Source organism: Scophthalmus maximus, chromosome 7 (genome assembly GCF_022379125.1).
Source record: "Scophthalmus maximus strain ysfricsl-2021 chromosome 7, ASM2237912v1, whole genome shotgun sequence".
NCBI classification, from domain to species: Eukaryota; Metazoa; Chordata; class Actinopteri; order Pleuronectiformes; family Scophthalmidae; genus Scophthalmus; species Scophthalmus maximus.
In genome coordinates this window covers 16,340,566-16,356,994 of record NC_061521.1, presented here as the reverse complement: position 1 = coordinate 16,356,994, position 16,429 = coordinate 16,340,566, and the positions used below count along the sequence as shown (strand labels likewise).

The window sequence follows — 16,429 nt, the reverse complement described above, 5'->3', positions numbered from 1 at the left end:
AAAGAGTAGAGACACTCCATACATAAAAGTTTTAAATCTATTAAATTAATCAAATACAATCCCCAAATGCAAACAGCATGACAGTAAAAACCTGCAAACCTGCAGAAATACCGCAATACTCACCAGGAGATAGCTGGGCAGCAGTGAGGTCGACAGCACCATCTGAAGATCCACTTAGATAGTCATAGTCATTCTTGAGATCATAGGAGAAAAGTCCTGCGTCTGTCAGGTTGGTCTCAGACATTGATGCTTTTATACCATTCATGCCTTTGATACCATAAATTCCAGCATTATCATATTGGTAGTGGTCATCTCTGTAGCCGAAGCGGTTGTCAGGCTGGGTTATAACCGGGGGCTGTGTTCTGCAGCTTCCTGTAAATGGTAGCTTGTAGATGACATCACAGCATACACTCCTCCTACTAGCTGTAAGGTCAACTGGAGTTCCCTCGTCCTCTACAACAGTGGTCACCACTCCCGGGCTTGTGCCAGACAAAGCTACCATAGCTCTCACTGGTCTGTAGTTTGACAGATCCATTGCCCCTGTGGCTTCTAGAGAAAGTGCAGCACCTCCGTTGTTAACACTGGCTGGGGCCAAAGTCATTGGCTGTTTGACTTCTGTGGAGACAAGTGCTCCAAAGGAAAGATTAATGGGAATGTCCTGAGCTGTAGATGGTACAGCATTGAACAATGGCTGAGAGTTTACAGGTCTGTATACAATCTGTGCTAGTGGTTCAAATGGTTTGCATGTGGTGAGAGGCAGAGGTAATGAAGTAACAGGGCCCTGCAAATCAAGAGGTTTCTCCGCTGGAGTGTTGTTATATGAGGCAATGGTGGCTGTGCATGTGACTATTGTGATGCTGTCAGTGACAACAGACAACGTGGTTGCAGGTGATATATCTGGACTAAGATTTACTATCTCAGGCTGCACAGCTGTCATTTGACGCCCACTAGAGTCACTTGAAAAAGACTGTCGACATGACTCGGGTTGTGACAGGTCCATGCCTAGTTCAGTCATCCTTATGCCAACCTTCATAGTACGTAAATCAATTACTTCACCAGGATATATTATCTTCCCATTTTGTTTTGGCAGAGGTTGGACCTTAGCTACGTCTGGTTGTATAGTGATTGCTACATTAGGTGTAGGGACCTGTGGAATTCTTTCGTGGACAACAGAAACAGTGGTCCTCTGGACCTCTGTGGTGACCACCTGTGTGACTATGCTGGGTAGCCTTTCGGGTGGTTGACCTGAGGTGGAAATTGAAGAAGAATACATGTGACTCATACTTGAGACCACCTTTTCTGGTCCCCGAATCTCTTGGCTCTCAATAGACTCTTGCTGAATTTTAGTGATGGTGACTGGAGCCACAGACACATCCTGTGAAATATCCAGTGCATTGCGCATTGGGGTTTTCCTGGTGTATGCCTCAGTGGTTATTATCTCCAGAGGCTGATCATATTCCGATGAATAAGTCAACACCTGTGGCCGTTGTTCTGTTGAAGGAATAGATTCACTCCTATAGGGGATCTCAACACCATATCCATCAATGGGAATATCCTTTTCAGCTGGCATGTTTATTACCTGTGCCAATGGTAATGGTTTCTGCATGGTTATTGATTCTCTCCTGGTGGCAGCAAAGGCCTCAGTTGTAACCACTTGTGTGGGCATATCATATTCTACAGGATGGGAAAATATCTCATTTGTTGTGTATACTGGCTGTACTATGGACGATATAGATGTCCTCCTCCTACTTGTGGTTTCCTCTGTTGTAAAAACTCCAACTGGCACTGATGAGGGTATTGAAGCTCTGCTTACATCAACGTCCGTGGGTGTCTCATGTTCATGCTGCAATGCTATGAGCTCCAGTGGTTGGGTTGAATGTGAAATGTCTGAGGATGTAATTGGTCCATAGACCTGTGGCATAAAAGTTACATGGGGTACGTCTGGCTCCATTGCCATTTGTCGGACTTCCATCACAAGAGGTGATTGTGTTACTTCAGGTTGGGTTTGTGGTACTGTTGTTGGTATTCTACCAAAAGCATCACTTGTGATAACCTCAGTAGGTAATTCAAACATTGTAGGAACCATCTCTGCCACAAGTTGGGGTTGCTGCATAGATAGCTGATCTGTTACTATAGGCATAATTTCTAAGGACTGAAAGGTTTGCAATACTGATGGGAGTTTAGCAATGGTGGGAGTATCTGCTGGGAATTTTTGGTCTGTCACTGCTCCAACTACTGCAAATTGATCATGAACAGGAATTTGACTTACTCCAGTTATCAATCTTATAATTCCTTGAGTGACATCACTAGGCATATCCTGCTCTTTCTGTAGCATTTCTATTTGAGTTGCAACTTGTGGATGAAAAACAGTTGAGGGGGCTGCAGCTCGTCTATCTTGGACAAATACGGCATTTGAAGGTACCACAGGCTGCAGTGGTACAACAACAACTTCTCTGAGTGTATGTTGCTGCACAGGTACAGATGGTATTGGGGCCTGAGGAACTGGGGCTTCATTTGAATTCTCTAGTGGTGCAGCCATGACCACTGGGGCTGTAATTGGATGCTGAACAACACATGGTATAGACTGTGCTCTTGCTGTGGCTTGGGCTGCTAGGGGTTGGATAAGAACCTTTGGCTCTGGGGGCATTATGATGACCTCAGATATTTTTTCAGGTGGTAGCAGTGGCTTGGTAATTGATTGTTGTTGCACATATGGTTTCTTAATTGGAAGAGGTACACTGTGTGCCTGAATAATTGTGTCCCGACCTGATGACACTGTGATGACATCCGCAACAGATGGTGGTAGTTGCACTACAGAAGGCACAGGGTCTCTCCTGGTTTGGACTTTAGAAGCAACTCCCTCAGAGGGTGTGACTTGCTCTACTGCCACAGTTGGAGGTATGGGTATTGGAGGTGGGTGCCTTACAGTGGGGACAGAAGCTCTTCTCACTGTAGCCTGTGCTGAGAATGCCTCAGTGGGTGTTTTCTGCTCTGAAGGTGTGGTCTGTACCCCTGACACTTTTGGAGCTGGGATGGATCCTCGTCTCACAGGTGCCTGGACAGTTATACACTCTGTTGGTGACCCAGGCTCAGATGGAAGGGTTATCACCACATAGGTTTGCAAACATTTGGCATGTCTGGGAGACAAAGGTGACTTGGGAGATGTTGCACCAAACTTTGATTCCACAGGTCGTGTTAGGCTAAGTGACAGAACATTTGGAGGTTCTTTGGTCCTGGGCAGTGTTGCAGCTTTAGGTGCTACAAGGGGAGGAGGTGGCTTGACACTCTCTCCTGGCTTGTGGCTGAAAACCAGTCCAGCTGGAATTGATATAGGCTTAGGTGGTATGGGTGGTGGGGGCTTGGCAGTTTGACTAGGGCCAGTTATAGTAACAGTCACTCCTGTTGCTGTGGCAATCGTTACAGGAGTGGAAATTGGTGGCTTTGGATAAATAGTTCGCTGGGGTAATACAGTCGAAGGTGTTTCCGCAACAGGTATTTCTACTGTGTCTACAGCTTTTGTCCCTGCCATAGGTTTAGGTGGAAGTGGTGGAGTTAAAGCTAGTGGCACTCTTGACACCTTAGTAGATGATGAAGCTTTATCTTCAGCGAGTATATTTGAGACAAGGTCTGTGGCTATATGAGTACTTTTTGGCAAAGAAGCAGTGGACGCTATTGACCCTGTGCTAATTATATCTTGTGGGGTTCGTCCAAGCAGATTTATGTTTTCCCCACTTGGGACTATAATGACTACATGACCTTGTCTATTTGGGGTCACTATATGAGATACAGCCACACTATCTGGTTGTATCTCTTCCATTCTTGGTTTTATATCCACAGCTACAGACTGCATTGGCTGTCCAACTACTCTGGTTCCCATAGCTATGGTAGTAGTCATAGCTGGGGTGTCATGCTGAACACTCTTTACAAATGGCAAATCAGTGTTAGGCTCAGGTAATGACACTGAAGTAGACCGAGGTGGAGGAGGGGGTGGGACCTTCTTTTTGATGATAGTAGTTGATGCAGGAGCAGGTCCAGGCAGGTGGACTGTTTGAGCTGGAGTTGAGGCTACCACTGGGCTCACCGATGGTGCAGCTGGTTGTACAGGGACTGAATGTACCACTTTGGCTTGAGGAGGGGTTGTTACAAGTGCTGAAACTGGTATTGGGGTTTGTGCAGAGATTGGCGATGTAGTTGAAACCAGGTCAGGCATCTGGACTATGACTGGCCCAGAGCATGAGGCCAGAGTGACAGAAGTAGGAACAACATGAGCTGGAGCTGGAGTAGAGACTGCAGCAGGTGTAGCTGTAACAAGAGTTGTGGGTTGAGCTGAGACAACAGCAGGTGCTGGACTTGGTGTTGAAGCCTGTACAACAGCTGGTGCCTCCATAGGCACCTGAGATGGAGATGAAACTAAGTCTGGCATTTGAACCACAACAGTAGATATCTCCATTAGGGCTTGAGTTGGGAAAACAGTTGTAGAAGGCTCAACTAGAACTACTGCATTTGTCTGAGCTTTGGGTGGATCAGAAACCACATCTGGTATTGTTACTATTATTGTGGCTGGAGTTGGACGAGAGAATGAGCCCCCACTACACGCTACAGCTGCAATTGTGGCAGGCAATGGTGGTGGGACCTCTGGAGGTGATTGGGTAACAAATGAAGGTGGAGGTGTTGGTGTAGACAGTGGAGTTGAATCTGATGAAAGAGGTGTTTGAGCCTGGACTGGGGATGAAGATGTAGCATTAGAAACCAAACTAGAATCTGGAGTGGCTGGAGATGTTGGAGGTGACTCTAGTGATACAGGGGAAGGTGTAGTGGTGAGTTCTGGGGCTGATATTGGAGTTGGAATAGGTTTTGGCTCTGGAATTTCACAGACCACACAGATAGGCTCAATCACAGTGGTTTCAGACAAAGGTGGACTTATGGATGGGTCTTCTTTAGTCTCAGAGTCATCACTTGGGGTAATGTCAGAGGAAATACCGATACCATACTCATCTGCAAGACTGTCATCCTCTTCCTCTCCAGATGAACACTGGGTAATCTTTAGGTCTGGTATGGGGAACAATGCTTTTCTGAGTGAAGGATCTTGAGGAAGCATAGGCCTAACAAAACCTATAGATACACTAGGAGTACTGGGAACTACAGTCCCCTCAGAGCGCTTAGGGGGTTCCGAAGGGCGTGGTGGAGCTGGCCGTTTCTTTTTCTTCACTGGTACCTCACTGGAAGTTTCAGGGCTTGCAGGGGATATATCAATTTGCAAAGTGAGGAATGTATCTTCCGTGGGTATGGTTACCACACAAGTCTCAGCAACTGTTGGCGGCTCAGTGACTGAAGCCCCTGGGGAAGGATATTCCATTGCAGTCTGAGCCTGCTGAAACTCTTGCTCTATCATCATCAGTTCTCTCTTTTTCTGCATCATTTCCTCATAAACCTCTTCTGGTGACCGAAGTTTTTGGAGAGATTCAAAGCCTTCATTCTGTTTGGGTTCTTCCTCTTGAGATTCACAGATGTTTATATCAGGCTGCTCTACTAAGGATTCGTAAAGATAGTCCTCAATTGCCATTCCTCCATAGAGTGGCTCAATATCAGGAGGACTCTCCCCTAGAATCGCTTTTGTCTTCTGAATAATTTCATCATATGCTTCTTCAGCACTCTTCAATGATTTTGTCACAGTATCACTCTCTTTAAATGGATCACTGGGATTGTATGGTATCGATGTTGGTGAGGGCTTACGTCCTCTCTGTACAGCTTGTCTAGCCTCTGCTTCTGATTCTATACTGGCATAGTAATCAGAGCTAGTTGTTCTGTTGGTTTCACCCACCATAGTGACCTGTCTCAGGTCTTCTGTAGAGGAAACATTTTCAGTTGGAGACAGTGGTTGACGATGGGCCCTGAGTTCATCTTTGTCTTTCCCAGACTTCTCTTCTTCAGAAGAGTCTTCAATTGTTGGGAGAGGCTGGGTTGGTTGCCTATGCTTACCTTTGCGATGCCGCTTGTCCCCACTGACTTTCCTGTGACTGGGGCTGCTATCACTGTCCTCCTCAAGTGATGAGGCTGATGTAGGTGAAGATCCTGGTGTAAAGCTAGATGCCTGAACACTAGATGATCCCTTTGACAGGGATTCTGTGATGCTCTCTACTTCCTCATCAGTGCTTTGTCTCTGTCTCAAGGCTGGAATGTCTTTCCTGAAAGTTGGGCTGGACAATGTTTCAGGAACATCTTGAGCAGTTGTAGTGTCAGTTTTGGGTAGGGCAATTTCCCTTGCAGGACTGTCTTCTTTATCTATGCTACTTTTTCTTGACATTGATTTGGCTGTCACCGAAGCATTATCAAGTTTAGCATCCCTGACTAGTCCCTCATTGGCTAAAGTAGTTTCTTTCTCATCTTCTGAAAGAGACATTTCTTCTTCATCACCCATACCCATTATCTGCTTGCGGATGAACTCTTCATCTTCAACAGAGGAGTCAGTGTCCTCTGTTTTGATGTCCTCACTACTGGACGAAACATTTGTCACCTTTAGCTTCCTCCTTTGGATCTTAGGTGAGGGTGATTGTGTAAGCTCACTCTCACTACTCTCATTCTTTACTGGGAAACTTAGGCTCCTTCTCTCAGCTTTAAATTCATCATTTACTGGCATGGATGGCTCTGTATATACATCATTTCTGCTTGTATCACTAACCCCCTGCCCATCTTTTAATTCCGCTAATATAGGTAAAATCTGGGGTTGATCTTCATCATGCTCCTCTTCTTTAGATTTAGGCTTTGTAGCTGTTGCAGGGAAATCCTGTCCACTAGGTGGAGACACATTTCTTTCCTTTATTAGCTCTGTTTTTGTCTCATCCTTGTCCTAAAAAATAAACAAAAAAACAGCAACAATGAATTAATTTTCACTATGAAATAACAAGAATTTCTTGGACAAACACTGCCACATATTTAACCAAATTTTTACTTTTAATTAGCATGTCATTTAGGCATGTCTTATCAATTTAAAATAATCGATGGTGGTTAGCATATAACCACAATGTTTGTAGTTAACTGGTGTCATTGAAACCTCAGTGTCTATAATTGAGATGCATCTTTCCACAACATCACTAGCTTTGCTGTTACCACATTAAGGAAATCACAAGGTGAAAATGAAGGGCAAGGTAACAAGGTAAAGCATATAGCAGGTTTCCATACTCTTAGAGAAAACATAACATAGACTAAACATCATCAGACTGCAAAAACATTAATTTTAACACAGCTATGTATTAGAGGCCTAAATGTTTTAAAGAGAAGACACACATTTAATCATGAATCACATTTTAATCATTAGCAGGCAACATAATAACTCTCCATGAGTATGCATATACTTATTACACAATATAGATTTTAACAATAATCATTTTCATAAAGAGGACCTATTCTTACTTTTATGATGATGCTCTTTGTAGATACTGGTTGTGTCTCTGGAGTGCCGTCAATAATGATTTCAACCAACTTATTATCCACTTTCTTGCTGTACGCTTCGATCACTGGTTCTGCTTCCAATACCAACTGTGTTTCTTGTGTCTTTGGTTCCACCTCAATTTGATATAAAGATTTTGTTGGTTCTATCAGTTTGATATTTTCATGAGACTGTTCTTCCCTAATAACCCTCTCTGGAGCAGAGGTAGCTGTTGGCTTTGTTTCAGTCCCTGGAACCACTACAGCCAGATTATCCTCTGCAGCAATAGGGGAGGTGGATTCAACTGTAGCCTCTGCCACTGGGGGAGAGGAAGCTGCAGCTATTCCTGCTTCAATTTTAATTTTTGGAAGATCAGTCTCAGACTCTTTTATCTTTTGGTGAGTGGATACTGGAACTTTTGTAGCAGGTGAAATCTTTTCTGTTGTGTGTATGATTGTGGTCCCATGCTGGATTTGATTGAAATCTCCTGTAGGCATGGTTTCCATCTTGACAGATGTAGGTTCCATCTTTGGGGTTGGAACAGTTTCTACCTTGACGGGGCCAGGAACGGCCTGCAATTTCGTGGCTGTAGGTGTAGGCTCATTCTTTGTAGGGGCAGGTTTGGGCTCTGCCTTTGTGGTTGCAGGTGTGGCCTGGGTCTCTGGCTTTGCAGATATAGGCAAATGCTGGGGTGTTTTTCCCGAACCCCCCAATCCCAGCAAAGCCCTTTGAGTCTGGCAGTTCAGACACAGCCATTCCTTCTGTAATCAAACAAACACACCAAACGATTAGCAAACACTCCATAACAAGATTAACATATAACCATCTAAAGGCAGGGTTGGACTGGGACCAAAAATCGGCCCTGGCATTTTTTGGCCCAGGTGGCCACCCACCAGTACACCATCCTTGTGGTCCCCTTAAAAATGCCTACCTACTGTACTATTCCTAGTAATGGTACAAGTAATTGTTAAAAGAAAAAGCTGTGCTGGGTATCAGCATTTTCAAATTATTTCATAAAAAAAGTGTGAAAGACATCGGCCCACCAGGTATGCCAGATTACCAGTCCAGCACTGTCTACAGGTCCAATTCACTTTTTCTGACCTGTATTAAATCACATATACAACTGACTACTTTAATTTCTATTCTGTTGATGCTAAACCAGCATTTTGTCTGTATTTCATGAAGCAGGAAGAATAACAAGACTTATTGTGGAATGCTTGACTTGAGTGAACCCGTCTTATCTTACTGATCAATGATTAAGCTATTGTAAAAACCATTAGTCATCAGGTTAATAATCTCTGTATCTATGTACTTTATGGGTTCTGCAAGAAAACTGAAGCAATACATTACCATTGCAGAGCAAAGTCATGCTTACATCAGCTGATTATCATTAGCTGCTTCACTCATTCTCATCAACTGCTTGGCTACCAGCTTAGCTTCTACTTTTCACAGATTCTTAATTTAAATACAGTACATGAAACCAATAGATTGTATTATCTCCAGTGCAAAATTGAGTTTGCGCAGTTCAAAACATTACATTAGTGTATGCTAGACTACAAAAATAAAATAAACTCTACTTTGAACCTGTTGTTTTTGCCTCTTTATTTTGATTTATGGACACAACAACATGAGGTAGCTGAATGACTGAAGCTCAGCTTTCAAAGAGAAATAGCACTTAAGTATAATAGAAGATTGTCACGTTGGTAAAGCCTCAGTCAAAGCTGCAATGACATAGATTGTCTGAATTTGCATAGCGCTTTTTGACCACTCAAAGCACTTTACAACTATGTCTCATCCATGCATTATACAAATTCACACACTGATGACACAACAAGAGGAGCAATTAGGGGTGCAATGTTTTGCTCAAGGACACTTAGACTAAACCACTTTGTCAGGGAGAGTTTGCTAAAAACACGCAAAACTTATTCAGATAGTGCTGATTTAAGTATGCAAAATACCAACAGAGTTTACTCTAGGTTTTACAAATACTACATACACAAACAAACATTCAAGACAATCATTGGAAACCTTTATCTATTTGTGTATAGTTTTTGTATTAATATTCCTATTATTCACTCCATACATGTAAGGCCACATTTAGGTCTATGACTCTAACTTAACTATTGAAATGACGTGGAGGTGAAATATTCATGAAAAACACAGTAACTACTGTACATAGTGCCATAGATGCAACTGAGGTATTGTCATGAGTTGCATAGTTTTCACATTTCAAATTTCTTAAGATAACTGTGACTTATTTTAGATGTAAATATGGTATAAAGCCCTTATACCAAGTTACACTACTCAAACTAATATACGTAAATTCAGGCATTCATCACACACTGTCATTGCTGAACAATTAGAGCAACCATAGCATTTACATAGGAATATTATCATGAATAACATTTTCAGTAGACGCTTGTGGTCCATAATATCATTGTGCTATTGCAGTAGAACTCGCAACACCTGTAAGATAGCAATAAAAATGCTTACCTTGCACAAGGGCTAATCACATTTTAAAGGCTATACTCTTACTTTAAAAATGTAGTCCTTAAAAGGCATATGTCTTATCACATCTAAGCTCCATTAGTGGACAGCTAAGGATGAGAGGAAAGGCATAAGCTGTCAACAGATGAAGCAGTAGCATCTATAGCAGCCTAGCAGACCAAATCACAGCAATCCGCCTGCCTCTGCAGAGCCAGGGAGAGCAGGTCTGATACACAGGGCAGAGGAGGAGATTACATCACTTTCATATCCTGTTTGTCAAACACCATTAAGTTTTAATTGATGAGATTGAGACTCGGTACCACAGCTAATACACATTTAATACATTGTGATTTTGGAACCAGAATGGCCACACATTCACACTAAGGTTGTATTAGCACTTTATATACAAGAGGGGTATCTGGATGTCTCCCGAAACACACACGTTGACTTGGAGATTGGCACTGGTTTAGGATGCAGTGACGTTAATGAATCATAGCTCATGGGCTCATGTGCTGAGTTGAGCTTTAGTAAGTGATGTAATCTGCCCTCTGTCATACACTAGCTTAGCTAGTCGAGCTGTGCTGGACATTGCATCTGTGTTCCCATAAACAAGCCTAAAATAGCACACAACTAATACCTGTTGTGATCATACTCCTAAACAGGAGGACAAATGTACATATATTCACTTAATTTATCACTTTTTTGTCCTACTACACATTATTATTGCTGACTAAAACTTCTGGTTGCCCAGTTGCTTCACAGATATTATATATTTAGAAATAAAAGTGTGTTGGCCTAAATCTACTGCAATCCTACTCCTACCCTGAAAACTGGGCAGCAGCAACTCTGCGAGAAAACTGTTCACTGCTTTGCATTCAAATGCTTTCACTGATTGGAGAATATTTATGGCAAACATAGTTACAGCTAATAAGAACATATTTATAGATTTAATGCAAAAACATTGCTTGACTTGGGAGAAAATGGATGCATCCAGTTTGACTGATACTGAGAAGCTTATGTTCAGTTGGTGGTTCAGTCAGGAATATGAAAATCCTATTTGTTTACAACAGTAACAAACAAAGCATAATCATGCTGAATAACAAATTAACCATTTATATTTCAGTGTCAGGTGGTCTGATGCAAGCTCACCACAACTGATGTTTACCTTTGAATTTAATAATCTAACATAGGTTTAAACAAAAGCTACATCTTTAAAGTGAGTAATTGTATTTTACTTGTTAAAAAAAATTAAGAGACTGACTATACAGAATAGAGTTCTGAATATAAACAGGGTTGATTAAATGCAGTTGATTATCAAATCAATAATCTGTCTTAAATATTCCTGATTGATTAAAGTCCATCATATCCCTCCACTTCTTTCTCCTCCTCTGACACGCTTGTATGATATTATCACAGCCAACAAGAAATATGCTCCAGTCACATACATATGCTCATCTGCAAAATCATGTCACTTCCAAGACCATTGATGAATGGTAATCACATGATAAATTTGTAATAACATACTTCAGCTCTTCCTACCTTTGTAATCATCTGATATACCCAGCACAATGGCCTTATCAGAGGCAGCTCATATGCAGCTATGCTATTTTTATAACTAAAATGAATATGAATCAAGTTGTAAAAAATGTTTTTTTTTTTCATTGAAGAAGTCCTGAGCGAGCATAGCCATAATATGATACACTGGAAATAAAAAATAAATAAATAAAAATTTAAATCTATTTGATCCATTTACAATTGAAAAACACCCCATATTCACAAATCTCAATTTGCTTCATTGGGCTTAACAATATGTACATAGTGTGCCATTCCTTAACCCTTATTATTCCTCACTCTAATTCTACTTCCCTCAAAAATTTTAAGGAAATATTAGTAAAGACTGAAAAAATGTGTTCACAGATGGCTGAGCTGTAACTGTGAACTCCTGATTTTTTATTCTGGTCTATTTTATTCTTCCTCTCATGCAAGCTAAATATGGCCATGCCCCTCACACCTCTCCAGTGGCTGGTATTACACAGGTCCTAGTCTCAGTGGGATAAGTGACCTTTTCAACCCCAAATGAGGAACAGATGGACAGAGAGATTATAATAGTATGCAAATGAAGGGCTGCACATTTAGATTATATGTCTGTTGATGCCATCCACTTTGTAAATTCTAAACCAAGCCAGAGAGGGAAAAAATCAGTCATCAAAAAGACCCACTCCCATCACATTCTCTTTCAGTTTTAGTCACTCCCTTGCTGCCACACAGTCCTCGAGCCATGCGCCAGAGCCACAGGGCTTGGAAAGTTGCCATCATCCTTTTGTCTAATTAAATCTGTTTTATGAGTAAAGAGCAGGAATCCTAAGCAGAGAGCTGTGAGAGAGGCTGCTCCCCACGATTAGCCTGTGAGCTGGATTACTAGACCTTCACAATGACAGCAGTCAGTAAAATTATGGTCTTGACACACAGGCATGCTACATCTGCTAAGCTTTATAAAAAAAGTGCCCTGTTCACTTTGTTCACAGCAAAATACATTCTTTAATCTAGGCAACATGTATGCAGGAAAAGAACCCACATAAGGCAGAGATTTCATTCAAATGCCTTTTTGATGCCTGAATATTGTTTTTCACTGTTTTATTTATTGAAATTACACAAATTTGTATATTAGTATTTATCTGCCATATACACATTTGTTACATCCCACCATGCATTATGGATATTGTATTATGGATTATGGATAATTGGAAAGGGGAACAAATCTTAATACCTTGTGGTATGACAGGTGTGTGGTTGTACAAACATAATGCATTCTTATCAGTAAAGGGCCTGTCACTTCTGTAATTTTACTTGAATTATTTGTTCAGAACTATGAATGTTCTTATCATACACCAGTCACTGGGCATCCAACTGGTCCTGTAGTTTACATTTATGATAACTGCACTGAATCGATGGCCTGTGGGCTGTGGGATACATCACTATTTCTCAGTTTCTCTTCTGTGCATTCCTGCTGTTAAAACTGGAGCTAGTAAGTTTCTCATTGATTTTCTGGCAGATGCTTTTGGCACAAACAGTAGCTGGCTAATCTGCTTGGCTTTCAGCAGCCCCCACAGAGCAGAACTCTTCATAAATCAAGCCCTCTGATAATAGAGAATGTTGACCTACTAATTTGTAATAAGCAGAGTGCTTCGTTCTAGAGACAAGGAAAAACACCCCTTGCTTTTTTCCAATCTTACAAATGGTGCATCATCAAACTTTAATTTGATGACAGGGTGCAATGGGCAAAGATTGGGGAAAAAGAAGGGCTAAGAGAGTGTGGCATTAAGGGAAAGCAAAGCTGTTAAAATATGGAAGACACTGGGAGGTACATTGACAAAGCTTAACCTCTTAGGGGAGGTCCTGTTCCTTCTCCTCTGACAGAAAATCATTGTGTGAATTAAGTAGCAACATGGATCATTCTATCGTATACAGGGAGGTCAGTACAGCTTGGCGGATACAGTATATAATTATCAGTGCTGAATAAGAACTGAGGGCATTGGAAATATATAAATACAGCAATTACTCAATTGTTCACTATGGGCTGATCATTTTGATGAGAAAGTTTTCTTTTTTTTTTTTTCTGCAAGTTTTAGCACTGTCAGACTCATCTCTCCTCACTATCACTAAGTGTACCAGGGGGTGCATCCCCCTTGTAATGGGTCAACAGTTTGTTGTTGCCTGACCTGCAGCAGAAAACTTCATGCACATAGACCTAGTGTGTGTAAAGGACATGAAAACATTATGGCTGACCGAAAGATTTAAAAAGTATGATGTTGCAGATTAAGGATACTCTCTGCATGGTTTGTGAATCAGACATTTTGTCATGAATCAGTCCCTTGTGGAAACTTTGCAAAATGTTTGTCAGTTGTATTTTTTCCTTTGATTGGTTGGTTCAATGTCTCCTTACAATAAAGCTTACAATGAATTAAGCTACATTGGAGAATATAGGGACATATAAATAAAAGAACAATATACCAGAAAAACAAAACAAACAACAAAATGATATTGAGGCAATATCATTCATACTGTCTGGGCAGTCACACACAAAGCTTTTTCTGGCCAACCTCACAACACGTGTGTCCTACTTATCAGACAAAAGTCACTCCCAGGCTTTTGATGGCATCAGCTGAAGCAGAACTGGCAAAAGGAAAAAATGGACAGAACTGCTGCTAGCACTCACTTTCCCTACAGTGGCCTCCTCTTCTTTCAAACCTTACAAGTCCCTTTCATATTGTAAAAGGATACACTATTACCAGTGTGTGTATATATAGCAGAGTTACTGTTAATACTGTTTGTCAGAAAGCCAACCCTACAGGCAAAAGTGAGCTGTTCAGGCAAAATGGGGGATGGAAGTATTAGTGCACCTGACATATAGGATCGTAAAAGGGCAAGGACACACAGCACTGCATTTAACAATGACTTGGATGTGTGGATTTCTCACAAACCAGATATGCATGTGTATTACTGCAATGCTTAATTACCTGGAGCCACTGATCTGTGAATTAGCAGATGGCTTGAAAGGAAATGTCCGCTGCTCAAATGCACTCCACCGTTTTGTGTTGGACGTAATCCATTTCACTTCTAATTATTGGCATATCAAAGGGCTTTGCCATCTCAGATCCCTCGTGGGTACTAGAGCTTCCCTGGTCCCTGGTCTGCAATGGCAGCAGATCGCATTCCACTAATGCTGTTGCACAACCCTCAATCATTTAAATACATCTTCACTGCTGCTGGTCTGCTAGAGCACTCCTCTCACGAGCTGTTATGTAACAGCTCTGGCCACTTGAGTGGATAGATAGCCACAGCAGTCAGCCACCACACAGCCTACATTATAGTATTTTTTCATAAATTAGATCTCTCAAAGTAAGTCGGTTATTCAAATAGATTACATTAATTAAAAGCACACTAACCCCTGTTCAAAGTCACAGACGGAAAACCATTTAAAGCAAGCTCTCCTATTTTTTTCTGCTGTGGCACCATCATCTGGTTTTCCACCACAGTTATAATTAATATTCTCTGCCAAGAAAATAAGATGTAAATGTTTTATACTTAATCTATAAGTGGTGTTGAAACATGTATAACATTAGGCATATCAAACTGTCACTTGCACATATTTATTGCACTTACCGCTGCTGTGTGAGGCATGGGGTTAAATCCACAAAGATTGCACACAGTGTTCTTGCATTCCGTGCAGGTGTTGTAATTGGGGGTATTGTTGGATCCTATGTTGAGTTTGACCTTACAGAGTGGACAGGTAGACAGATCTGCTTTGGGAGTAACTTGGGTCACTTCTGTGGATTTTGCAAGCTGTGGTGGAGCCTTCTCTACTTTTGCCTGTGCTTGTGGGGCAGCCTTGGCCTGTTGAAGTGGCTCTGATTTTTGGGCAGCAGGTGGTTTGGTCTCCTTTGCAGGCAGCATCTTTGGAGAAACTGGTGGTGTAGTTTTAGAAACAACATTGGCTGTAGTGGACATCTTACGCGGAGTAGGTGGTGTAGTTTTAGGTTCCTCTTGAACAGCTGAGTTCATCAATGTAGATGCAGAGCTGAAAATAGAAGAACCAAAGCCAAACATCTTCCCAGTGACTGACTTCTCAGCAGACTTTGCAGCAGGTTCTGTCTTAGGACCACTAAAGCCAAAGAAACCTCCTGACTCCTGTTTTGCAGGAGGAGCTGGCGGGGGAGCAGATTTGCTAGGAGGGGTCACAGATTTTGTGGGCTGTTGTGGTTTCACAGCTTCTTGCTTTGCAAGACCTGTCTTTACCTCTGCCTTTGTAATTTGAGAGAGCTGTACCTGTGCCTTTCCAACAGGCTGCTGCTGCTTAGCTAAATCCTGCCCCTGTCTTTGTTCAGTAACCAAAACTAACTTTGTCTCTTGAATAGAACCTTGCCGTGATGTGTCTTTTGTTTGAACTGCAGTTTGTAGTGCGGCCTCAGTTTTTGGTGTTTCTGTTTTGTCCGGAGTTCCTTGAGTGACTTCTTTTTTGATGGCTGTAGATTCTGTAGATTTCTGCTTCTGGGTCAATGTTGGCATATCCTTCTTTTCAGAGCAAGGAGGTGTAAAAACCTTGCTTGGGGAGGGCTGTGGTTTCCCTAAAGGAGGTCCAGTGGGTTCAGATGCTCCTAGGGCTTTTTGTACCTGGCAGTTCAGACAGAGCCACTCCTTTACCTGAAAAGAAATAAAATCAAATATATAAAACAAACAACCACAAATTGTTTTGATAGACAGTCAAAGTTATTGAGATTTCACACTTGCAGTTTTGAGTGTATCCTTATGTAACAACTGTTTATATCTATTGCAAATAAAACATATGTTTCGTTGTTGTTCTGTTCTTTATGATTACAGATAAAAAGGACTTGATAAACTTGGTGTATAAACTTTGAGTTCTGTAAACCAATGTAATGTATGTCATGAAGTTATTTTTTGTAGTGGCCAAGTCTTTTTTTTAATTAAATGGCATTAAATAATATCAATCAACATTAA

At 41.6% G+C, this 16,429-nt stretch overlaps 1 protein-coding gene across 6 annotated transcripts in view; it reads right to left on the bottom strand.

Moving 5' to 3' along the window:
* Window positions 1-16,429, bottom strand: part of pclob (piccolo presynaptic cytomatrix protein b) — a 52,214-nt gene that overhangs the window by 25,674 nt on the left and 10,111 nt on the right. For all 6 annotated transcript variants that reach the window (XM_035642680.2, XM_035642681.2, XM_047333296.1 and 3 more), the window contains exons 9-11: window positions 15,077-16,114; window positions 7,411-8,187; window positions 124-6,847 (exon numbers count right to left, since the gene is read on the bottom strand). In XM_035642680.2, the coding sequence (XP_035498573.2) occupies window positions 124-6,847; window positions 7,411-8,187; window positions 15,077-16,114 (8,539 nt within the window). The remainder of the gene's footprint in view (window positions 1-123; window positions 6,848-7,410; window positions 8,188-15,076; window positions 16,115-16,429) is intronic.